At 42.1% G+C, this 27,801-nt stretch overlaps 1 protein-coding gene across 1 annotated transcript in view; it reads right to left on the bottom strand.

Moving 5' to 3' along the window:
• The window catches only part of LOC106608317 (protein-tyrosine kinase 2-beta), a 90,551-nt gene that overhangs the window by 21,621 nt on the left and 41,129 nt on the right, over positions 1-27,801 (bottom strand). Inside the window, exons 2-16 of the mRNA XM_045721173.1 lie at positions 21,950-22,189; positions 21,429-21,607; positions 18,922-19,009; positions 15,806-15,885; positions 15,612-15,674; positions 15,431-15,485; positions 15,049-15,189; positions 14,120-14,194; positions 8,741-8,842; positions 7,964-8,081; positions 7,773-7,812; positions 7,465-7,502; positions 7,260-7,301; positions 2,193-2,290; positions 1,974-2,055 (exon numbers count right to left, since the gene is read on the bottom strand). Of these exons, the coding sequence (XP_045577129.1) occupies positions 1,974-2,055; positions 2,193-2,290; positions 7,260-7,301; positions 7,465-7,502; positions 7,773-7,812; positions 7,964-8,081; positions 8,741-8,842; positions 14,120-14,194; positions 15,049-15,189; positions 15,431-15,485; positions 15,612-15,674; positions 15,806-15,885; positions 18,922-19,009; positions 21,429-21,607; positions 21,950-22,147 (1,399 nt within the window). The 5' untranslated portion in view covers positions 22,148-22,189. The remainder of the gene's footprint in view (positions 1-1,973; positions 2,056-2,192; positions 2,291-7,259; positions 7,302-7,464; positions 7,503-7,772; positions 7,813-7,963; positions 8,082-8,740; positions 8,843-14,119; positions 14,195-15,048; positions 15,190-15,430; positions 15,486-15,611; positions 15,675-15,805; positions 15,886-18,921; positions 19,010-21,428; positions 21,608-21,949; positions 22,190-27,801) is intronic.

The raw sequence follows: 27,801 nt of genomic DNA, 5'->3' as shown, positions 1-27,801 counted from the left end.
AGGCTGTTCGGAGTGTTTATCCGACTGGATACAAAAATTATAATAATACTTACTAATAGTATGTATACCACAGCATCGTTGTTTCTGATTGGTCTGAAGGGCATTCTAGAATGTACATTAAAACCAGATTTCGGGACAGTTGGGAAAAGATTTCGGGACAGTTGGGAAAAGATATCGGGACACCTTGGAATCATGAAGCAATATGCACCTACAGTATGCAGACTGTACTTCCTACAAAGTTACAGAAAGATAAACCAACAACCACTCATACTGAAATAGGATACATTATAAACACAGGTCCAATGAGGAAAAGCTTAGCTAGTATTGATTTGTTTTTGCAGAGCATCTGATGACCTAACGTGGGGAGTGATGAACATGAATTTCTCCTGTCCCCTCTGCTGCTAAAGATGTCAAATCATCCCACATGTTTCTAGTTTCACAAGCTATTTTCAGCAACTAGCATTTTGTTTATTTGCTTGTCATATTGGCAGGTTGGCTAGAAACTAACTATTTAGCTCACTTCTAGCCTAGTGTTTGAACAGTGTCGAGTGTCCTGACGAGAAGGAAAACTTTCCTAGCTATGCCAGGCAAAATCGGGCATCATCGGCTCATTGTTATGGATGTATCCAAATGAATGACAATAGAAAAGATCTTCAACAAATGCAAATGCAGCTACTTGCTGCTGTTATTCTGGATGCAGATGTCGTGACTGTGTTAGCTAGTTGGCCACCTAACAAGCAAGGGACAACAACATTGCCAGAGAGCATGGCTATGGAACATACAGGAAGAACAACTGGATCCATAAATATATCTCTAGCAACCAATTATTTATACCGGTAAACGTGTGCTTTAGTATTGTTTGTGGTATAAGCGGGATAACTCTGCAAACTCGGCTCCGTCTCGTCCTGGTGCATTGTCCATTATTTCCAAGGTAATGTACCAAAACGGAGATGTTTATCCCTTACGTATTGTCTCTACAGATCAGGTCTCTTGATGCTTATTCAAATGATCATGAAGTGTACAAAAAAATAATAAGTAGCGTTGCGAGCCTTGTCTTGTGTGAGCCAGGATGAAGCCTATCTCCTGTTTGGCTAACAGCTTGATGTAGCCTACAAGTAGACCCCCTGGACAGGACACTAGTCTATTGCAGGGCCACACCCTCTTCTTAAAACAAATTCCCATATTGCCTGAAGAAGTGGGTATACTCACATTTTGCCATACATTTCCCATATTCCCATAATATAAAAAAAATATTTGACAAAATATTGAATTCGGCCTTTACTACTACAGCCTATAAAATCTCATTGAATAACACATTCATTAATGACAATAAAAGACTGTCAAGGAAAAAGGTTTTGAAGTCTCTGTCCTATATCTTGGACATATAAGAAAGCTCAGGTATTATTTTTGTTTTTTTGGAAACACATTTAATCACTTATTTTTGTTGGCACAAAACTACCTCCATAATTCAATGTATTTGTATGAGTTACCGTGGTTACCTTCAGACTAGTCCTGTGACACCATCGTGTCCGTGAGAATCTCATCTTTCCACATTAGTTTTGTAGGCCAAACTGTTTTTGTGAGAAGATTTTCAGGATGTCTAATGGTCTGACAAACACCGTTGTCGCTCTGCCACCTTCCACCGCAGATGCGGAAGGCCAACATAGGAGGATGCAGTGGATTGAGATCCAGCGCCTGAAAATAATATATATTACTGACGATTTTGATGGGGATTTTTTAAATTATATTAAGTAAGTAGTTTTTTGACAAACCTATTTTTAAACCACATCAGGAGACCACTTTTGAGGTCTGCAAAAAATGTAAGAAATTACACCACTGGTGCCAAGCGGGGTCCCATTTTTCCAGTCTTTGGTATGACTTGGCCGGGGATCCCAACCTTTCAATCTCAGGGCGGACACTCTAACCACAAGGCTGGTGAGTTGGTGAAGTGTGATCAGTATTTTTTTCTGTACCTGCTTCACTCATGAACTTCTCCATGATGTCAGGTGAACAGTCTTTACACGTCTTCACCGCCACGCTTAGCCTCTCCCCATTCTGGTTCACAAACACAGAAACCAGACACACACACACACACACACACACACAACAGTGAGATCAATATTGTGTTTAGTTCGACACATTTGAGGTGTTAGAATTAATTGTATGAGTAGGGTGTCAGGAGATAGACTTGCCGATTTCTTGTACATTCCTTCATAGACCTCCCCAAAAAAACCCTCGCCAAGGATCCGTCCCAGAACAATGTCATCTCTGTCAATTCCATACTTCACCACTGGAACCAAGTATACAACAACTTAAAACTTTGAATATACAGAACATATAGTAGAACATAGAACATACAGTATATCACAGAACATGCAGTAGAACATAGAACATACAGTATATCACAGAACATACAGTAGAACATAGAACATACAGTATATCACAGAACATACAGTAGAACATCGAACATACAGTATATCACAGAACATACAGTAGAACATAGAACATACAGCAGATCATAGAACATACAGTAGAACATAGAACTTACAGTAGATCATAGAACACAGCAGAACATAGAACATACAGTAGAACATAGAACATACAGCAGATCATAGAACATAGAACATACAGCAGATCATAGAACATACAGTAGATCATAGAACATACAGTAGATCATAGAACATACAGTAGATCATAGAACATACAGTAGATCATAGAACATAGAACATACAGCAGATCATAGAACATAAAGTAGATCATAGAAATTACAGCAGATCATAGAACATACAGCAGATCATAGAACATAGAACATACAGCAGATCATAGAACATACAGTAGATCATAGAACATAGAAAGCAGATCATAGAACATACAGTAGAACATAGAACATACAGTATATCACAGAACATTCAGTAGAACATAGAACATACAGCAGATCATAGAACATACAGTAGAACATACAGCAGATCATAAAACATAGAACATACAGTAGATCATAGAACATACAGTAGAACATAGAACATACAGTAGATCATAGAACACAGCAGAACATAGAACATACAGTAGATCATAGAACATACAGTAGATCATAGAACATACAGTAGATCATAGAACATAGAACATACAGTAGATCATAGAACATACAACAGATCATAGAACATACAGTAGAACACAGAACATAGAACATACAGCAGATCATAGAACATAGAACATACAGCAGATCATAGAACATACAGTAGATCATAGAACATACAGCAGATCATAGAACATACAGTAGAACATAGGACATACAGCAGATCATAGAACATACAGTAGATCATAGAACATAGAACATACAGCAGATCATAGAACATACAGTAGATCATAGAACATACAGCAGATCATAGAACATACAGTAGAACATAGGACATACAGCAGATCATAGAACATACAGCAGATCATAGAACATAGAACATACAGCAGATCATAGAACATACAGTAGATCATAGAACATACAGCAGATCATAGAACATAGAACATACAGCAGATCATAGAACATACAGTAGATCATAGAACATACAGTAGAACATAGAACATAGAACATACAGCAGATCATAGGACATACAGTAGATCATAGAACATACAGCAGATAATAGAACATACAGTAGAACATAGGACATACAGCAGATCATAGAACATAGAACATACAGCAGATCATAGAACATAGAACATACAGCAGATCATAGAACATACAGTAGATCATAGAACATACAGCAGATCATAGAACATACAGTAGAACATAGGACATACAGCAGATCATAGAACATAGAACATACAGCAGATCATAGAACATAGAACATACAGCAGATCATAGAACATACAGTAGATCATAGAACATACAGCAGATCATAGAACATAGAACATACAGCAGATCATAGAACATACAGTAGATCATAGAACATACAGTAGATCATAGAACATACAGTAGATCATAGAACATACAGCAGATCATAGAACATAGAACATACAGTAGATCATAGAACATACAGCAGATCATAAAACATAGAACATACAGTAGATCATAGAACATACAGTAGAACATAGAACATACAGCAGATCATAGAACATACAGTAGATCATAGAAATTACAGCAGATCATAGAACATACAGCAGATCATAGAACATAGAACATACAGCAGATCATAGAACATACAGTAGATCATAGAACATAGAACATACAGCAGATCATAGAACATACAGTAGAACATAGAACATACAGTACACAGAAATCAGTAGAACATAGAACATACAGCAGATCATAGAACATACAGTAGAACATACAGCAGATCATAAAACATAGAACATACAGTAGATCATAGAACATACAGTAGAACATAGAACATACAGTAGATCATAGAACACAGCAGAACATAGAACATACAGTAGATCATAGAACATACAGTAGATCATAGAACATACAGTAGATCATAGAACATAGAACATACAGTAGATCATAGAACATACAACAGATCATAGAACATACAGTAGACAGAACATAGAACATACAGCAGATCATAGAACATAGAACATACAGCAGATCATAGAACATACAGTAGATCATAGAACATACAGCAGATCATAGAACATACAGTAGAACATAGAACATACAGCAGATCATAGATCATAGAACATACAGTAGATCATAGAACATACAGCAGATCATAGAACATACAGTAGAACATAGAACATACAGCAGATCATAGAACATAGAACATACAGCAGATCATAGAACATACAGTAGATCATAGAACATACAGTAGATCATAGAACATACAGTAGATCATAGAACATACAGCAGATCATAGAACATAGAACATACAGCAGATCATAGAACATACAGTAGAACATAGAACATACAGCAGATCATAGAACATAGAACATACAGTAGATCATAGAACATACAGTAGATCATAGAACATACAGTAGATCATAGAACATAGAACATACAGCAGATCATAGAACATAGAACATACAGTAGATCATAGAACATACACTAGATCATAGAACATACAGTAGATCATAGAACATAGAACATACAGTAGATCATAAAACACAGCAGAACATAGAACATACAGCACATCATAGAACATAGAACATACAGTAGATCGTAGAACATACAGTAGATCATAGAACATACAGTAGATCATAGAACATAGAACATACAGTAGATCATAGAACATACAGTAGATCATAGAACATACAGTAGATCATAGAACATAGAACATACAGTAGATCATAGAACATACAGTAGATCATAGAACATACAGCAGATCATAGAACATACAGTAGATCATAGAACATAGAACATACAGTAGATCATAGAACATACAGTAGATCATAGAACATACAGTAGATCATAGAACATACAGCAGATCATAGAACATACAGTAGATCATAGAACATAGAACATACAGCAGATCATAGAACATACAGTAGATCATAGAACATACAGTAGAACATAGAACATACAGTAGATCATAGAACATACAGTAGATCATAGAACATACAGCAGATCATAGAACATACAGTAGAACATAGAACATACAGCAGATCATAGAACATAGACCATACAGTAGATCATAGAACATACAGTAGATCATAGAACATACAGTAGATCATAGAACATAGAACATACAGCAGATCATAGAACATAGAACATACAGTAGATCATAGAACATACAGTAGATCATAGAACATAGAACATACAGTAGATCATAGAACATAAAACAGATCATAGAACATACAGTAGAACATAGAACATAGAACATACAGCAGATCATAGATCATAGAACATACAGTAGATCATAGAACATACAGCAGAACATAGAACATACAGCAGATCATAGAACATAGAACATACAGCAGATCATAGATCATAGAACATACAGTAGATCATAGAACATACAGCAGATCATAGAACATACAGTAGAACATAGAACATACAGCAGATCATAGAACATAGAACATACAGCAGATCATAGAACATACAGTAGATCATAGAACATACAGTAGATCATAGAACATAGAACATACAGCAGATCATAGAACATACAGTAGATCATAGAACATACAGCAGATCATAGAACATACAGTAGAAGATAGAACATAGAACATACAGTAGATCATAGAACATACAGTAGATCATAGAACATACAGTAGATCATAGAACATACAGTAGATCATATAAGGAAAATCTGAGGAAAACGCTAACAAAGTTCTATCAACACATTGCCTGTAGGTCTCGAGCATCAAAAACTCTCGACCATTGTTACTCTCCCTTCCGGGATGGCTACAAGGCCCTCCCCTGCCCTCCCTTCTGCAAATCAGATCACGACTCCATCCTGCTCCTCCCTTCCTATTGGCAGAAACTCAAACAGGAAGTACCCGTGCCAAGGTCTATACAACACAGGTCTGAACAATCGGAATCCATGCTCCCAAAGACTGTGGCCGACGTGAGTAAGTCCTTTAAGCGCATTAACCCTCGCAAGGCTGCCGGCACAGACGGCATCCCTTGTCGCGTCCTCAGAGCATGCGCAGACCAGCTGGCTGAAGTGTTCACGGACATATTCAATCTCTCCCTATCTCAGTCTGCTATCCCCACTTGCTTCAAGATGTCCACTGTTGTTCCTGTACCCAAGAAAGCAAATGTAACTGAACTAAATGACTATCATGTAGTGCTTTGAGAGGCTAGTTAATCACATCACCTCCCCCTTACCAGCCACCCTAGACACACTTCAATTTGCATACCACCCCAATAGATCCACAGACGATGCAATCACCATCGCACTGCACACTGCCCTATCCCATCTGGACAAGAGGAATACCTATGTGAGAATGCTGTTCATCGACTTCATCACCTTAGTGCCCTCCAAGCTCATCATAAAGCTCGGGGCCCTGGATCTGAACCCCACCCTGTGCAACTGGGTCCTGGACTTCCTGACGGGCCGCCCCCAGGTGGTGAAGGTAGGAAACAACACCTCCACTACGCTGATCCTCAACACAGGGGCCCCACAAGGGTGTGTGTCCAGCCCCCCCCCTCCCGCCGCACGCCTCTAACTAAATCATCAAGTTTGCAGACGACACAACAGTAGTAGGCCTTATTACCAACAATGACGAGAGGTGAGGGCCCTGGCAAGAGTGGTGCCAGGAAAATAACCTCTCCCTCGACGTCAAACACAACGAAGGAGCTGATCATGGACTTCAGGAAACTTACTACTTACCAGATCTCGGTCGTTCATCAATCTCAGCGTAGATTTCAGATCCTGAACGATTGGATATTTGATGATGTCAGTTTGTGGTCAAAACAGATGGGTCAACTTGAGACATTGCCCCCACCCCACAGCCACAGCCACTGACAACGATTAATAATGAATCATGATACTCGGCAAACAAAGATGAAAGCAGTCTTGGTAGATAATAACTCACCCATGCTATATCTGAAGCAACCTGTGTTTCCCATTTGACTACAGAGTGGGAGGAGAGACAGACAGAGGAGGTGAGAAGAGAATCATCAACCCTGGATTTATAGTTCCTCAATGCACCAGGCACACACCGTTACAATAACACTACCTGTCTCGTTGATAAATCTATCCGAAAGATTCACCTTTCACTTGAGTTTATATCCGATGTTCCAACAACTACTCTTCAATACGTACAGTTCAGTTTCAGCATAGTGATTTGTTATAGAAATGACACAAAAGCCCCAAATATTAAGCTTTGTTCAATCCACTCACTTTGTGGGTAGATCTGGAAGGGAACTTCGTAGATTTGCGTCTATGGGGTCATGGCAGAAACATGGTGTTACTTCACATTGGTTCAATAGGATTTACGACAAATGAGAACCAAGTTAGACCATTGCGATGCACTCTTTCAGTGTTTTCCCTACCATTATATAGACTGGGCGAACTTCCTGATCCCCCTTTACCTTTGTTTGATCTGACGACGAACGACTCGTCAGTGGCGTGCTCCAAGCGACAGTAACCGTCAATAAGGTCCACCATGTTCTCTGCCATCGCAAACTTGGTCACGTTGATAGACAGAGGCTGACGAAGAAAATTACAAACCTTTCACATTACTGACAATTACTGACAATTACAAATCACATTACAAACACTATATAGCATTATACTGTCATAGGGGTCATAGACCGATAGGCTTTCAGTGCTAAATATTACTTAAGATGCAGGCATTTAACTCAACTATCACGTCAATAAAAATGTTGCGTGTTTTTTGTTGTTGTTGATACACACACAGATCTCAAGTTATGATTCGGCGCCCGTATTCACAAAGTCTCTCAGAGTAGAAGTACTACTCTTAAGATCAGCTTTAAATAACGATGTATTATGATCTAAAGGTAATACTGATCCTAGATCAGGTTTAAATAACGATGTATTATGATCTAAAGGTAATACTGATCCTAGATCAGGTTTAAATAACAATGTATTATGATCTAAAGGTAATACTGATCCTAGATCAGGTTTAAATAACGATGTATTATGATCTAAAGGAAATACTGATCCTAGATCAGGTTTAAATAACGATGTATTATGATCTAAAGGCAATACTGATCCTAGATCAGGTTTAAATAACGATGTATTATGATCTAAAGGCAATACTGATCCTAGATCAGTACCCTGAGACCATTGTGTCCGGATTTAAGCAGTGCTAATAAAGTATTTTTCTATATTTTTTACATTTGTACCTGTCTGGCTCCATCAATGTCAAGATTGAGGAGGGCTTTGTTGTCACTCTGAGATAAACACTTGATGCTCTTGATCTGTTTGAAGTTCGCTAGACACACAGGCTGGGGGTATAAGAGAGAAACAATTAGCTGATACACTTAAAAGCCTCAGGTATAGGGTGAAGTTGCCCCGTAGACACTGGCCTTGGGTCAGTTTAGCATTTTCCCCACTAATGGTTAGGGTAAGTATTGGGGGAGGGGAAGCTGATCCCAGATCTGTTCCTAAGGGAAACTTCACCCTGGAGCCCACCCAGGCTGGGGATGGGAGAGATGGGGATGAGGAAGAGATAGGGATATATTACCTCTCCAAAGAGAGACAACCTTGCAGCAGGCCTCAATGAGGAATGTTCCTTCTTTTGATTTTTGTAGAAGGCTATAAATGTGTAGGCTGAAAATATAGGAGGGTATTTTCAGCCTACACATAGATAGATAGATAGATAGATAGATAGATAGATAGATAGATAGATAGATAGATAGATAGATAGATAGATAGATAGATAGATAGATAGATAGATAGATAGATAGATAGATAGATAGATAGATAGATAGATAGATAGATAGATATACACATAAATATATGTCAAGTGTATATAAGTGTATATATACAAGTGAATATACATGTATATATATACACATATATATATCCACATACATATATATATATATATATATATATATATATATATATATATATATATATATACACTGCTCAAAAAAATAAAGGGAACACTTAAACAACACAATGTAACTCCAAGTCAATCACATTTCTGTGAAATCAAACTGTCCACTTAGGAAGCAACACTGATTGACAATAAATTTCACATGCTGTTGTGCAAATGGAATAGACAACAGGTGGAAATTATAGGCAATTAGCAAGACACCCCCAATAAAGGAGTGGTTCTGCAGGTGGTGACCACAGACCACTTCTCAGTTCCTATGCTTCCTGGCTGATGTTTTGGTCACTTTTGAATGCTGGCGGTGCTTTCACTCTAGTGGTAGCATGAGACGGAGTCTACAACCCACGCAAGTGGCTCAGGTAGTGCAGCTCATCCAGGATGGCACATCAATGCGAGCTGTGGCAAGAAGGTTTGCTGTGTCTGTCAGCGTAGTGTCCAGAGCATGGAGGCGCTACCAGGAGACAGGCCAGTACATCAGGAGACGTGGAGGAGGCCGTAGGAGGGCAACAACCCAGCTGCAGGACCAATACCTCCGCCTTTGTGCAAGGAGGAGCAGGAGGAGCACTGCCAGAGCCCTGCAAAATGACCTCCAGCAGGCCACAAATGTGCATGTGTCTGCTCAAACGGTCAGAAACAGACTCCATGAGGGTGGTATGAGGGCCCGACGTCCACAGGTGGGGGTTGTGCTTACAGCCCAAGGACGTTTGGCAGGACGTTTGGCATTTGCCAGAGAACACCAAGATTGCTAAATTCGCCACTGGCGCCCTGTGCTCTTCACAGATGAAAGCAGGTTCACACTGAGCACGTGACAGACGTGACAGAGTCTGTAGACGCCGTGGAGAACGTTCTGCTGCCTGCAACATCCTCCAGCATGACCGGTTTGGCGGTGGGTCAGTCATGGTGTGGGGTGGCATTTCTTTGGGGGGCCGCACAGCCCTCCATGTGCTCGCCAGAGGTAGCCTGACTGCCATTAGGTACCGAGATGAGATCCTCAGACCCCTTGTGAGACCATATGCTGGTGCAGCTGGCCTTGGGTTCCTCCTAATGCAAGACAATGCTGGACCTCATGTGGCTGGAGTGTGCCAGCAGTTCCTGCAAGAGGAAGGCATTGATGCTATGGACTGGCCCGCCCGTTCCCCAGACCTGAATCCAATTGAGCACATCTGGGACATCATGTCTCGCTCCATCCACCAACGCCACGTTGCACCACAGACTGTCCAGGAGTTGGCGGATGCTTTAGTCCAGGTCTGGGAGGAGATCCCTCAGGAGACCATCCGCCACCTCATCAGGAGCATGCCCAGGCGTTGTAGGGATGTCATACAGGCACGTGGAGGCCACACACACTACTGAGCCTCATTTTGACTTGTTTTAAGGACATTACATCAAAGTTGGATCAGCCTGTAGTGTGGTTTTCCACTTTAATTTTGAGTGTGACTCCAAATCCAGACCTCCATGGGTTGATAAATTGGATTTCCATTGATTATTTTTGTGTGATTTTGTTGTCAGCACATTCAACTATGTAAAGATAAAAGTATTTAATAAGATTATTTCATTCATTCAGATCTAGGATGTGTTATTTTAGTGTTCCCTTTATTTTTTTGAGCAGTATATATATATATATATATATATATATATATATATATATATATATATATATATATATATATATACACATATATATATATATATATATATATATATATATATATATATATATATATATATATATATACATACACATACATATATATACATATACATTTATATATATAGATAGATATACACATAGATAATATATATATATATATATATACACACATATACATATATATACATATATATATGTCAAGTGTATATAAGTGTATATATACAAGTGTATATACATATATATACATATATATATATACACATATATATATATATATATACACATACTTAAATATATATACACACAGTTGAAGTCAGAAGTTTACATACACCTTAGCCAAATACATTTAAACTCAGTTTTTCACAATTCCTGACATTTAATCCTAGTACAAATTCTCTGTCTTAGGTCAGTTAGGATCACCACTTTATTTTAAGAATGTGAAATGTCAGAATAATAGTAGAGAGAATTATTTATTTCAGTTTTATTTCTTTCATCACATTCCCAGTGGGTCAGAAGTTTACATGCGTTCAATTAGTATTTGGTAGCATTGCCTTTAAATTGTTTAACTTGGGTCAAACGTTTCGGGTAGCCTTCCACAAGCTTCCCACAATAAGTTGGGTGAATTTTGGCCCATTCCTCCTGACAGAGCTGGTGTAACTGAGTCAGGTTTGTAGGCCTCCTTGCTCACACACGCTTTTTCAGTTCTGCCCACAAATGTTCTATAGGATTGAGGTCAGAGCTTTGTGATGGCCACTCCAATACCTTGACTTTGTTGTCCTTAAGCCATTTTGCCACAACTTTGGAAGTATGCTTGGGGTCATTGTCCATTTGGAAGACCCATTTGCGACCAAGCTTTAACTTCCTGACTGATGTCTTGAGATGTTGCTTCAATATATCCACAACATTTTTCATCCTCATGATTCCATCTATTTTGTGAAGTGCACCAGTCCCTCCTGCAGCAAAGCACCCCCACAACATGATGCTGCCACCCCCGTGCTTCACAGTTGGAATGGTGTTCTTTGGCTTGCAAGCCTCTCCCTTTTTCCTCCAAACATAACGATGGTCATTATGGCTAAACAGTTCTATTTTTTTTCATTAGACAAGAGGACATTTCTCAGAAAAGTATTAACTTGGTCCCCATGTGCAGTTCCAAACCGTAGTCTGGCTTTTTTATGGCGGTTTTGGAGTAGTGGCTTCTTCCTTGCGGAGCGGCCTTTCAGGTTATGTCAATGTAGGACTCGTTTTACTGTGGATATAGATACGTCTGTACCTGTTTACAGCATCTTTTGGAAATTGCTCCCAAGGATGAACCAGACTTGTGGAGGTCTACAATTGTATTTCTGAGGTCTCGGCTGATTTCTTTGGATTTTCCCATGATGTCAAGCAAAGAGGCACTGAGTTTGAAGGTAGGCCTTGAAATACATCTACAGGTACACCTCCAATTGACTCAAATGATGTCAATTAGCATATCAGAAGCTTCTAAAGCCATGAAATAATTTTATTGAATTTTCCAAGCTGTTTAAAGGCACAGTCAACTTAGTGTATGTAAACTTCAGACCCACTGGAATTGTGATACAGTGAATAACAAGTGAAGTAATCTGTCTGTAAACAATTGTTGGAAAAATTACTTGTGTCATGCACAAAGTAGATGTCCTAACCCACTTGCCAAAACTATAGTTTGTTAACAAGAAATTTGTGTTGTGGTTGAAAAACGAGTTTTAATGACTCCAACCTAAGTGTATGTAAACTTCCCACTTCAACTGTAGTTATTTTATTCGATTTCCATGTTTCCCACACAGCTCCTTCTGCTGGGATCTGATTGGGTCAATACTGACTGTGAATCTATTATGCCCACCTGTGTGAGGCCTGTACAGTTGTCGTAACAAGTTTGGAACCACCAAGACTCTTCCTAGAGCTTTCAGCCCCGCCAAACTGAGCAATCGGGGGAGAAGGTGACCAAGAACCCGATGGTCACTCTGACAGAGGTCTAGAGTTCCTCTGTGGAGATGAGATAACTTTCCAGAAGGATAACTATCTCTGCAGCACTCCACCAATCAGTTATTTATGGTAGAGTGGCCAGACGGAAGCCAGTGGCCAGACGGAAGCCAGTGGCCAGACGGAAGCCAGACGGAAGCCACAACCCACTTGACGTTTGCCAAAATGCACCTAAAGACTCACAGACCATGAGAAACTTAATTCTATGGTCTGATGAAACCAAGATTGAACTCTTTGGCCTGAATGCCAAGCATCACGTCTGGAGGAAACCTGGCACCATCCCTACGGTGAAGCATGGTGGTGGCAGCATCATGTTGTGGGGATGTTTTTCAGCGGCAGGGACTGGGAGACCAGTCAGGATCGAGGCAAAGATGAACGGAGAAAAATACAGAGAGATCCTTGATGAAAACCTGCTCCAGAGAGCTCAGGACCTCAGACTGGGGCGAAAGTTCACCTTCCAAAGGACAACGACCCTAAGCACACAGCCAAGACAACGCAGGAGTGGCATCAGGACAAGTCTCTGAATGTCCTTGAGTGGCCCAGCCAGAGCCCGGACTTGATCCCGATCAAACATCTCTGGAGAGACCTGAAAATAGCTGTGCAGCAACGCTCCCCATCCAACCTGACAGAGTTTGAGAGGATCTGCAGAGAGGAATGGGAGAAACTCCCCCAAATACAGGTGTGCCAAGCTTGTAGCATCATATCCAAGAAGACTTGAGGCTGTAATCGCTGCCAAAGGTGCAATTACAAAGTACTGAGTAAAGGGTCTGAATACTAATGTAAATGTGATGTTTCTGTTTTTTTATTTTTAATACATTTATGGGGTATTGTGTGTAGATTGATGAGGGAAAAAACAATTTAATCTATTTTAGAATAAGAGTGTAACATAACAAAATGTAGAAAAACTCAAGGGGTCTGAATACTTTCCGAATGCCCTGTAAACAGTTAACACCCTGCTTACCACTGAATCTTTCGGGGTGAGTTGGCGAATGCCATGTATACAGTTAACATCCTGCTTACCGCTGAGTCTTTATGGGTGCGTTGGCGAATGCCCCTGGCTCCTATCACCAGCTCTACTGACAGACTCCAGCCTTGCTGTGGACAAACAGTGGGGTTGCAAGTTAACTTTAATTTCTTGACAAACTTCAGACTGTAATTGTAGATTCTTCTAACCCCACTAAAAAACGTCAGCAGTTACGAACTAATTAGGAAAGTCCACACTTGGGTATTTGCTGTGCATTTGAGGTCAGGTGTTTGCAGTGCATTTGAGGTCAGGTATTTGCAGTGCATTTGAGGTCAGGTGTTTGCTGTGTATTTGAGGTCAGGTGTTTGCAGTGCATTTGAGGTCAGGTGTTTGCAGTGCATTTGAGGTCAGGTGTTTGCAGTGCATTTGAGGTCAGGTGTTTGCAGTGCATTTGAGGTCAGGTGTTTGCAGTGCATTTGAGGTCAGGTATTTGCTGTGTATTTGAGGTCAGGTGTTTGCAGTGCATTTGAGGTCAGGTATTTGCAGTGCATTTGAGGTCAGGTATTTGCAATGCATTTGAGGTCAGGTATTTGCTGTGTATTTGAGGTCAGGTATTTGCTGTGTATTTGAGGTCAGGTGTTTGCAGTGCATTTGAGGTCAGGTGTTTGCAGTGCATTTGAGGTCAGGTGTTTGCAGTGCATTTGAGGTCAGGTATTTGCAGTGCATTTGAGGTCAGGTATTTGCAGTGCATTTGAGGTCAGGTATTTGCTGTGTATTTGAGGTCAGGTGTTTGCAGTGCATTTGAGGTCAGGTATTTGCTGTGTATTTGAGGTCAGGTATTTGCTGTGTATTTGAGGTCAGGTATTTGCTGTGTATTTGAGGTCAGGTGTTTGCAGTGCATTTGAGGTCAGGTGTTTGCAGTGCATTTGAGGTCAGGTGTTTGCAGTGCATCCTTGTTGTCTGTAAAGCCAGCAGCAACACTCACCACCAGTTCACAAGGGTAGACCTCTTCACCGATGGTGATGAAGTCTGTGAGCGTCTGGAAGAAGCTAACCATACACTCATCCTCCTTCAGAGTAGCGTACTGCTGGAACGTCTGCTGGATCATCTTACGAAGATGACGAGACTGGGACAGACCACAGCAACATTGGATAACACTTTCATAACCCTATTTTACTATGACGTCACATGGTAGACAAATACATTTTTGAGGAGGGTAAACAACACTGCTAGCATAGAAATTATCAGAAATTATCCTTGTTGACGTAAAGGTGAAGTAGGCTCACTTACAACTTAATTTATGCTCGTAGAAACTTCCAATGATATTTTAAACGATCATGTGGATATCAAAAAATGTATAAATGTACCTTCATGCTGTCAATGAGCTCTTGTGGGAAGAACAGGTTCAGCCCCACATCCTTCCTTCATTGGAGAGACCAGTTAGAATCAAACAATCAATCAAACAAATGTGATTTTTTTTTAAAGTCATAGAAGTGAAGGTTAGTAAGGGGGAGAAGAAAAAAAACACGGAAAAATGTACATACTTACTCTAACACTTCAAAGTTGGACTTTTTCTCCAGACCTTTAGCATTCATGTCTTTATAAAACCTCCTGAAGGCGAAGCAGTAGAGACAGCACAACATGACATGCAATAACGAAGCTCTACGGACAAAGCCAACTGTGATGTTGACGATGTCTACATATTGACGATAGAATATCCAAAAGGGAAATCCCAACCTCACCTAATCTCCAGACATCCCAGCTGCAGGGCCATTCCATCACTGACTTTACTGGCATGGTACTGCATGTAGTCACTACGCACCTAACACAGGTAAATACCGAGAGAACATGTTCATTCTTAGCTGTATGTAGTCACTACGCATCTACAGTGTCCACACAAGCACCAGACATCAGCGAGTTATCTTGAATGATGAAGTTCTGGAAAGAATTAATGTGTTCTCTACATAGTCAGAGTAGTAATTTTTATATATTTATTGAACCTTTATTTTACTAGGCAAGTCAGTTAAGAACAAATTCTTATTTACAATAACGGCCTACCAAAAGGCAAAAGGCCTCCTGCGGGGACGGGGGCTGGGATTTAAAAAAGTATATATATAAATACAGGACAAAACACACATCACGACAAGAGAGACAACACAACACAACACTACATAAAGAGAGACCTAAGACAACAACATAGCAAGGCAGCAACACATGACAACACAGCTTGGTAGCAACACAACAGGGTAGCAGCACAAAACATGGTACAAACATTATTGGGCAGAGACAACAGCACAAAGGGCAAGAAGGTAGAGACAACAATACATCACGCAAAGCAGCCACAACTGTCAGTAAGAGTGTCCAGGATTGAGTCTTTGAATGAGGAGATGGAGGTAAAACTGTGCAGTTTGAGTGTTTGTTGCAGCTCGTTCCAGTCGCTAGCTGCAGCAAACTGAAAAGACCAGCGACCCAGGGATGTGTGTGCTTTGGGGACCTTCAACAGAATGTGACTGGGTGTTGTATGTGGAGGATGAGGGCTGCAGTACATATCTCATATGGGGGGAGTGAGGCCGAAGAGGGTTTTATCAACCAGTGGGTCTTGCGACGGGCATAAAGAGATGACCAGTTTACAGAGGAGTACGGAGTGCAGTGATGTGTCCTATAAGGATAGTAATGTGTTCTCTCCATAGAGTAGTAATGTGTTCTCTCCATAGAGTATTAATGTGTTCTCTCCATAGAGTATTAATGTGTTCTCTCCATAGAGTATTAATGTGTTCTCTCCATAGAGTAGTAATGTGTTCTCTCCAAAGAGTAGTAATGTGTTCTCTCCATAGAGTAGTAATGTGTTCTCTCCAAAGAGTAGTAATGTGTTCTCTCCATAGAGTAGTAATGTGTTCTCTCCATAGAGTAGTAATGTGTTCTCTCCATAGTGAGAGTAGTAATGAGTTCTCTCCATAGAGTAGTAATGAGTTCTCTCCATAGAGTAGTAATGAGTTCTCTCCATAGAGTAGTAATGTGTTCTCTACATAGAGTAGTAATGTGTTCTCTCCATAGAGTAGTAATGAGTTCTCTCCATAGAGTAGTAATGTGTTCTCTCCATAGAGTAGTAATGAGTTCTCTCCATAGAGTAGTAATGAGTTCTCTCCATAGAGTAGTAATGTGTTCTCTCCATAGAGTAGTAATGTGTTCTCTCCATAGAGTATTAATGTGTTCTCTCCATAGAGTATTAATGTGTTCTCTCCATAGAGTATTAATGTGTTCTCTCCATAGTGAGAGTAGTAATGTGTTCTCTCCATAGTCAGAGTAGTAATGTGTTCTCTCCATAGAGTATTAATGTGTTCTCTCCATAGTCAGAGTATTGATGTGTTCTCTCCATAGAGTATTAATGTGTTCTCTCCATAGAGTATTAATGTGTTCTCTCCATAGTCAGAGTAGTAATGTGTTCTCTCCATAGAGTATTAATGTGTTCTCTCCATAGTCAGAGTATTGATGTGTTCTCTCCATAGAGTAGTAATGTGTTCTCTCCATAGAGTAGTAATGTGTTCTCTACATAGAGTAGTAATGTGTTCTCTACATAGAGTATTAATGTGTTCTCTCCATAGTGAGAGTAGTAATGTGTTCTCTCCATAGTCAGAGTAGTAATGTGTTCTCTCCATAGAGTATTAATGTGTTCTCTCCATAGTCAGAGTATTGATGTGTTCTCTCCATAGAGTATTAATGTGTTCTCTCCATAGAGTATTAATGTGTTCTCTCCATAGTCAGAGTAGTAATGTGTTCTCTCCATAGAGTATTAATGTGTTCTCTCCATAGTCAGAGTATTGATGTGTTCTCTCCATAGAGTAGTAATGTGTTCTCTCCATAGAGTAGTAATGTGTTCTCTACATAGAGTAGTAATGTATTCTCTCCATAGAGTAGTAATGTGTTCTCTACATAGTCAGAGTATTAATGTGTTCTCTACATAGAGTAGTAATGTGTTCTCTCCATAGAGTATTAATGTGTTCTCTACATAGAGTAGTAATGTGTTCTCTACATAGAGTAGTAATGTGTTCTCTCCATAGAGTAGTAATGTGTTCTCTCCATAGAGTAGTAATGTGTTCTCTACATAGTCAGAGTAGTAATGTGTTCTCTCCATAGAGTAGTAATGTATTCTCTACATAGAGTAGTAATGTATTCTCTCCATAGAGTAGTAATGTGTTCTCTCCATAGTCAGAGTATTAATGTGTTCTCTCCATAGAGTATTAATGTGTTCTCTCCATAGTCAGAGTATTAATGTGTTCTCTACATAGTCAGAGTAGTAATGTGTTCTCTCCATAGAGTAGTAATGTGTTCTCTACATAGTCAGAGTAGTAATGTGTTCTCTACATAGTCAGAGTAGTAATGTGTTCTCTACATAGTCAGAGTATTAATGTGTTCTCTCCATAGTCAGAGTAGTAATGTGTTCTCTCCATAGAGTAGTAATGTGTTCTCTACATAGTCAGAGTATTAATGTGTTCTCTACATAGAGTAGTAATGTGTTCTCTCCATAGAGTATTAATGTGTTCTCTCCATAGAGTATTAATGTGTTCTCTCCATAGAGTAGTAATGTGTTCTCTCCATAGTCAGAGTAGTAATGTGTTCTCTCCATAGAGTAGTAATGTGTTCTCTACATAGTCAGAGTATTAATGTGTTCTCTACATAGAGTAGTAATGTGTTCTCTCCATAGAGTATTAATGTGTTCTCTCCATAGAGTAGTAATGTGTTCTCTCCATAGTCAGAGTAGTAATGTGTACTCTACATAGAGTATTAATGTGTTCTCTACATAGTCAGAGTATTAATGTGTTCTCTACATAGTCAGAGTAGTGTTTGCTGCCTACTGTACCTGTTGATAGAAATACAGAAATGTGGTTCTGTCTTCTTTAAACTTTTCCAGGAAGTTGACTGGAATGTAGCGGACTCTCAGGTCATACCTGGGGAGAGATGAACATACCACTGCTTTAGAGCAGGAGGCTTCAACAGATGAACATACCACTGCTTTAGAGCAGGAGGCTTCAACAGATGAACAGACCACTGCTTTAGAGCAGGATGCTTCAACAGATGAACATACCACTGCTTTAGAGCAGGATGCTTCAACAGATGAACATACCACTGCTTTAGAGCAGGAGGCTTCAACAGATGAACATACCACTGCTTTAGAGCAGGAGGCTTCAACAGATGAACAGACCACTGCTTTAGAGGAGGAGGCTTCAACAGATGAACAGACCACTGCTTTAGAGCAGGAGGCTTCAACAGATGAACATACCACTGCTTTAGAGGAGGAGGCTTCAAACAGAACCCTATTTGTCAATACAATCATATTTTTCTGAACATTGCTCCTGACTAGTTGAATAAAGGTTAAATAAATAAATAAAATAAACTACTTCCTCTTGCTCAACCTGGCTTGCGTCTCAAATGGCTCTGTATATTACCCATCATGCTTCCTCTCACCCTCCACCTCCTACACCCTCCTCTCACCCTCCACCTCCTACACCCTCCTCTGTATATTACCCATCATGCTTTCTCTCACCCTCCACCTCCTACACCCTCCTCTCACCCTCCACCTCCTACACCCTCCTCTCACCCTCCACTTCCTACACCCTCCTCTCACCCTCCACCTCCTACACCTCCTCTCACCCTCCACCTCCTACACCCTCCTCTCACCCTCCACTTCCTACACCCTCCTCTCACCCTCCACTTCCTACACCCTCCTCTCACCCTCCACCTCCTACATCCTCCTCTCACCCCCACCTCCTACACCCTCCTCTCACCCCCACCTCCTACACCCTCCTCTCACCCTCCACTTCCTACACCCTCCTCTCACCCTCCACCTCCTACATCCTCCTCTCACCCTCCACCTCCTACACCCTCCTCTCACCCTCCACCTCCTACACCCTCCTCTCACCCTCCACCTCCTACATCCTCCTCTCACCCCCACCTCCTACACCCTCCTCTCACCCCCACCTCCTACACCCTCCTCTCACCCCCCACCTCCTACACCCTCCTCTCACCCCCCACCTCCTACACCCTCCTCTCACCCTCCACCTCCTACACCCTCCTCTCACCCTCCACCTCCTCCACCCTCCTCTCACGCCCATTACCTACACCCTCCTCTCTCCCCCACCTCCTCCACCCTCCTCTCAACCCCACCTCCTCCACCCTCCTCTCAACCCCACCTCCTCCACCCTCCTCTTTCCCCCACCTCCTCCTACACCCTCCTCTCACATCCTTTTCTCACCCCTACCTCCTACACCCTCCTCTCACCCCCACCTCCTACACCCTCCTCTCACCCCCTCCTCACACCCTCCACCTCCTCCACCCTCCTCTCACCCCCATTACCTCCACCCTCCTCTCAACCCCACCTCCTCCTCCACCCTCCTCTCAACCCCACCTCCTCCTACACCCTCCTCTCAACCCCACCTCCTCCTCCACCCTCCTCTCACCCCCATTACCTCCACCCTCCTCTCAACCCCACCTCCTCCTACACCCTCCTCTCAACCCCACCTCCTCCTACACCCTCCTCTCACCCCCACCTCCTACACCCTCCTCTCACCCCCACCTCCTCCACCCTCCTCTCACCCCCATTACCTCCACCCTCCTCTCTCCCCCACCTCCTCCTCCTCCACCTTCCTCTCTCCCCCTCCTCCTCCTCCTACACCCTCCTCTCACCCCCACCTCCTACACCCTCCTCTCAACCCCACCTCCTCCACCCTCCTCTCAACCCCACCTCCTCCTCCACCCTCCTCTCACCCCCATTACCTCCACCCTCCTCTCTCCCCCACCTCCTCCTCCTCCACCTTCCTCTCTCCCCTCCTCCTCCTCCATCCTCCTACACCCTCCTCTCAATTTCCCCACCTCCTACACCTTCTTCAAAACCTCCTCTCAACCCCACCTCCTCCACCCTCCTCTCTCCCCCACCTCCTACACCCTCCTCTCTCACCCCCACCTCCTACACCCTCCTCTCACCCCCACCTCCTCCACCCTCCTTTCACCCCCACCTCCTCCACCCTCCTCTCACCCCCACCTCCTACACACTCCTCTCAACTCCACCTCCTACACCTTCCTCTCATCCCCACCTCCTCCACCCTCCTCTCTCCCCCACCTCCTCCTACACCCTCCTCTCACCCCCACCTCCTCCACCCTCCTCTCACCCCCCACCTCCTCCACCCTCCTCTCACCCCCCACCTCCTACACACTCCTCTCAACCCCACCTCCTACACCCTCCTCTCAACCCCACCTCCTCCACCCTCCTCTCTCCCCCACCTCCTCCTCCACCCTCCTCTCTCCCCCACCTCCTCCTACACCCTCCTCTCTCCCCCACCTCCTCCTCCTCCTCCTCCACCCTCCTCTCACCTCCACTCTGCCTCCACGTGGTGACTCTCATAGAGTTGCTCCACCTCCCCCACGGTCAGGTCTGGATGGAGCCAGTGGAGCTCGTCTGACTTGAGGTGCTTCAGTAGCAGACCATAGCAGCCTTTATACTGGATGTTAGGGCCCAGCCTGCCACTGGTCAGGACAGACTGCACTATAGCCTGGAGGAGAGAGATCAGTACGGAGTCAGTCACAGCTTGAATTTGGGTGTCTAGTTTGCGAAGCTATATAGTTGGTTTAAAGTAATGTATTCTTACAATGTTACAACTAAATAACTAAGTAACTTCTGTGCGCATATTGAAACAGAATTCACAATAAATAAAATGATATGTCTTGTTACAAATATAAATAAATACAATAATAATATATTAAGATAAACATTCAGGAAGCGTTCCAAATAGCACCCTATTCCCTGTAGTGGGGAACTTCTCAAAAAGTAGTGCATTATATAGGGAATGAATTGCCGTTTGGAATGCAGTCTCAATATCTAGACAATCCCTCACCCTGATCTGCCAGGAGCTGTCACACTTGACCAGCTTGAAGTTCTTCCCCAGGGTGTTGTTGGTGGAGAAACAAACTTTAAGGATCTTAGTAGGTCCTCCATCCCCGCTGAAGGGGCTCTGTTGTGGGCCGTCGTTGTGGCCGGGGCTGGGTAACCTCCAGGACAGGGTGGTAGTGTCTCCCTGCATCACCTCATACATTATCAGGGCAGAGAAGAGGACAACGTCATACTGTCATCATACCTGGGGAGAGGGAGAGAAAAGGAGGGAGAGAGAGAGGGGGGGCGGGAGGCAGGGGGGGGAAAGAAGAGGACAACGTCACACTGATATCATACCTGAGGAGAGGGAGGGAGAGGAGGAGAGGGAGTGAGGGGGAGAGAGACAGAGGGGGAGAGAGACCGAGCGAGAGAGGGGGAGAGGGGGAGAGACCGAGCGAGAGAGGGAGCGAGAGGAGGAGAGGGAGAGAGAGGAGGAGAGGGAGTGATGGGGAGAGAGAGAGCGAGAGAGAGAGAGAGAGAGGGGGGGGAGAGAGACCGAGAGAGAGAGAGGAGGAGAGGGAGAGAGAGGAGGAGAGGGAGTGACGGAGAGAGAGAGAGAGAGAGAGAGAGAGAGAGAGAGAGAGAGAGAGAGAGACTGAGAGAGAGAGAGGGAGAGAGACTGAGAGAGAGAGGGGGAGAGAGACCGAGAGAGAGAGGGGGAGAGAGACTGAGAGAGAGAGGTGGAGAGAGACCGAGAGAGAGAGAGGGGGAGAGAGAGAGGGGGAGAGAGTATATGGGGACAGATGCACAGTTACCATGACAGTTTCTCATAAGAGATACATTTAGTCAAACCTTGAAGCAGGTATGGAGTAGCGTTTGAACAAACACTCAGTTTGTTAGGTATGGATCGCTCCTACAGACTATGAGTCACGTGGCCGTGGCTTGCTATATAAAGCAGGCAGACAGACAGGCATCGAGGCATTCAGTTACTGTTGGATTGAACGTTACAAGTGTCCTAAGCGACTTTGAGCGTGGTATGATCGTCGGTACCTCGCGCGCCGGTTCTAGTATCTCAGAAACAGCCGGCCTCCTGAGCTTTTCACCCACAACAGTATCTAAGGTTTACAAACAAACAAAAACATCCAGTCAGCTTCAGTCCTGTAGTTGAAAACTGCTCGTTGACTAGAGGTCGAAGGAGAAGGAGAAGAATTGTGCAAGCTAACAAGTTGGCCACAAACAGACCAATAACGTTGCGGTATAACAGTGGTGTACAGAACGGAATCTCAGAACGCACAACTCTTCTGTACTTCTCACGGATGGGTTATTGCAGCAGACGACCACACCGGGTTCCACTCCTATCAGCTAAAAACAAGAAGCGTCTCCAGTGGGCACGCCATCACCAACACTGGACAACTGAGGAGTGGAAAAACATTCCCTGGTCCAACGAATCCCAGTTCCTGTTGCGTCATGCTGATGTCAGAGTCAGGATTTGGTGTAAGCAGCATGAGTCCATGGCCCCATCCTGCCTGATGTCAACGGTACAGGCTGGTGGTGTAATGGTGTGGGAATGTTTTCCTGCCACAGGTTAGGTCCCTTGATACTAATTGAGCATCGTTTCAACTCACCAAAAAAAATCAGGCTGTTTGGACACACTTACTCATTCAAGGGTTTTTTCTTTATTTGTTACTATTTTCTACATTGTAGAATAATAGTGAAGACATCAAAACTATGAAATAGCACATATGGAATCATGTAGTAACCAAAAAAAGTGTTAAAGAAATCAAAATATATTTTATATTTCAGATTCTTCAAAGTAGCCACCCTTTGCCTTGATGACAGCTTTGCACACTCTTGGCCTTCTCTCAACAAGATTCATGAGGTAGTCACCTGGAATGCATTTCAATTAATAGGTGTGTCTTGTTAAAAGTTAATTTGTGGAATTTCTTTCCATAATGCGTTTGAGCCAATCAGTTGTGTTGTGACAAGGTAGGGGTGTATACAGAAGATAGCCCTATTTGGTAGAAGACCAAGTCTATATTATGGCAAGAACAGCTCAAATAAGCAAAGAAAAATGTCAGTCCATCATTATTTTAAGTCAAACCGGAAAATGTCAAGAACTTTTAAAGTTTCTTTAAGTGCAGTCGCAAAAAAACATCAGGCACTATGATGAAACTGGCTCTCATGAGGACCGCCACAGGAAAGGAAGACCCAGAGTTACCTCTGCTGCAGAGGATAAGTTCATTAGAGTTACCAGCCTCAAAATTGCAGCCCAAATAAATGCTTCCCAGAGTTCAAGTAACAGACACATCTCAACATCAATTGTTCAGAGGAGACTGTGTGAAATCAGGCCTTCATGTTCGAATTGCTGCAAATAAACCACTACTAAAGGACACCAATAAGAAGAAGAGACTTGCTTGGGCCAAGAAACACGAGCAATGGACATTAGACTGGTGGAAATCTGTCCTTTGGTCTACAATGTAGAAAATAGTAACAAATAAAGAAAAACCCTTGAATGAGTAGATATGTCCAAACTTTTGACTGGTACTGTACATTCTAATAACAAGTTTTTGCTTTGTCATTATGGGGTATTGTGTGTAGATTTTAGAATAAGGCTGTAACGGAACATAATTTGGAATAAGTCAAAGGGGTCTGAATAATTTCGAAATGCACTGTATCTAGTAACAACACTATGCTGTGTAGTATGTAATAACAGATACGGTTCTGACTCACTTTAAAAGTTGATTCACAGATCTGATCTACTGATATGGGGACAGCCTCAGTCCAGCCTCTGTCAGCCAATTGCGGACAGTCAGAGCACTGATGGAGGGATTGTGCGTTCCTGGTGTAACTCGGGCAGTTGTTGTTGCCATCCTGTACCTGTCCCGCAGGTGGGATGTTCGGATGTACCGATCCTGTGCAGGTGTAGTTACACGTGGTCTGCCACTGCGAGGACGATCAGCTGTCCATCCTGTCTCCCTGTAGCGCTGTCTTAGGTGTCTCGCAGTACGGACATTGCAATTTATTGCCCTGGACACATCTGCAGTCCTCATGCCTCCTTGCAGCATGCCTAAGGCACGTTCACCCAGATGAGCAGGGACCCTGGGCATCTTTCTTTTGGTGTTTTTCAGAGTCAGTAGAAAGGCCTCTTTAGTGTCCTAAGTTTTTATAACTGTGACCTTAATTGCCTACCGTCTGTAAGCTGTTAGTGTCTTAATGACTGTTCCACAGGTGCATGTTCAGTAATTTCTTATGGTTCATTGAACATGGGAAACAGTGTTTAAACCCTTTACAATGAAGATCTGTGAAGTTATTTTGATTTTTACGAATTATCTTTGAAAGACAGGGTTCTGAAAAAAGGACGTTTCTTTATTTGCTGTGTTTATGTGTATAGTACCTGTTAATTATTGAACATAACAAACAATAACCCATATGAAACAGTAACAACTCTGTCAGGGAAAAACACCCCAATGAAACCATGCAAACTTTAACTAACATTACACTGGCAGTAAGGACACAACTAACATTACACTGGCAGTAAGGACAGAACTAACATTACACTAGCAGTAAGGACATAACTAACATTACACTGGCAGTAAGGACATAACTAACATTACACTGGCAGTAAGGTCATAACTAACATTACAGTGGCAGTAAGGACATAACTAACATTACACTGGCAGTAAGGACATAACTAACATTACACTGGCAGTAAGGACAGAACTAACATTACACTGGCAGTAAGGACAGAACTAACATTACACTGGCAGTAAGGACAGAACTAACATTACACTGGCAGTAAGGACATAACTAACATTACACTGGCAGTAAGGACATAACTAACATTACACTGGCAGTAAGGACAGAACTAACATTACACTAGCAGTAAAGACATAACTAACATTACACTAGCAGTAAGGACATAACTAACATTACACTGGCAGTAAGGACAGAACTAACATTACACTGGCAGTAAGGACAGAACTAACATTACACTGGCAGTAAGGACAGAACTAACATTACACTGGCAGTAAGGACAGAACTCTGGCAGTAAGGACAGAACTAACATTACACTGGCGGTAAGGACATAACTAACATTACACTGGCAGTAAGGACAGAACTAACATTACACTAGCAGTAAGGACATAACTAACATTACACTGGCAGTAAGGACATAACTAGCATCACACTGGCAGTAAGGACATAACTAACATTACACTGGCAGTAAGGACATAACTAACATTACACTAGCAGTAAAGACATAACTAACATTACACTGGCAGTAAGGACAGAACTAACATTACACTGGCAGTAAGGACATAACTAACATTACACTGGCAGTAAGGACAGAACTAACATTACACTGGCAGTAAGGACATAACTAACATTACACTGGCAGTAAGGACATAGCTAACATTACACTGGCAGTAAGGACAAAACTAACCTTACATTGGCAGTAAGGGCAGAACTAACATTACACTGGCAGTAAGGACAGAACTAACATTACACTGGCAGTAAGGACATAACTAACATTACACTGGCAGTAAGGACAGAACTCTGGCAGTAAGGACAGAACTAACATTACACTGGCAGTAAGGACAGAACTAACATTACACTGGCAGTAAGGACATAACTAACATTACACTGGCAGTAAGGACATAACTAACATTACACTGGCAGTAAGGACAGAACTAACATTACACTGGCAGTAAGGACAGAACTAACATTACACTGGCTGTAAGGACAGAACTAACATTACACTGGCAGTAAGGACATAACTAAATTACACTGGCAGTAAGGACAGAACTAAATTACACTGGCAGTAAGGACAGAACTAACATTACAGTGGCAGTAAGGACAGAACTAAATTACACTGGCAGTAAGGACAGAACTAACATTACACTGGCAGAAAGGACATAACTAACATTACACTAGCAGTAAGGACATAACTAACATTACACTGGCAGTAAGGACATAACTAACATTACACTAGCAGTAAGGACATAGCTAACATTACACTGGCAGTAAGGACATAACTATCATCACACTGGCAGTAAGGACATAACTAACATTACACTGGCAGTAAGGCCATAACTAACATTACACTAGCAGTAAAGACATAACTAACATTACACTGGCAGTAAGGACATAACTAACATTACACTGGCAGTAAGGACATAACTAACATTACACTGGCAGTAAGGACATAGCTAAAATTACACTGGCAGTAAGGACATAACTAACATTACACTGGCAGTAAGGACATAGCTAACATTACACTGGCAGTAAGGACAAAACAAACCTTACACTGGCAGTAAGGGAAGAACTAACATTACACTGGCAGTAAGGACAGAACTAAGATTACACTGGCAGTAAGGGCATAACTAACATTACACTGGCAGTAAGGACAGAACTCTGGCAGTAAGGACAGAACTAACATTACACTGGCAGTAAGGAGGGAACTAACATTACACTGGCAGTAAGGACATAACTAACATTACACTGGCAGTAAGGACAGAACTAACATTACACTGGCAGTAAGGACATAACTAACATTACACTGGCAGTAAGGACAGAACTAACATTACACTGGCAGTAAGGACATAACAAACATTACACTAGCAGTAAAGACATAACGAACATTACACTAGCAGTAAGGACATAACTAACATTACACTGGCAGTAAGGACATAACTAACATTACACTGGCAGTAAGGACAGAACTAACATTACACTGGCAGTAAGGACATAATTAACATTACACTGGCAGTAAGGACAGAACTAACATTACACTGGCAGTATGGACAGAACTAACATTACACTGGCAGTAAGGACATAACTAACATTACACTGGCAGTAAGGACATAACTAACATTACAC

This window comes from Salmo salar, chromosome ssa06 (genome assembly GCF_905237065.1).
Source record: "Salmo salar chromosome ssa06, Ssal_v3.1, whole genome shotgun sequence".
In the NCBI taxonomy this organism is placed as follows: Eukaryota; Metazoa; Chordata; class Actinopteri; order Salmoniformes; family Salmonidae; genus Salmo; species Salmo salar.
This window is presented reverse-complemented; position numbering and strand designations above follow the sequence as displayed.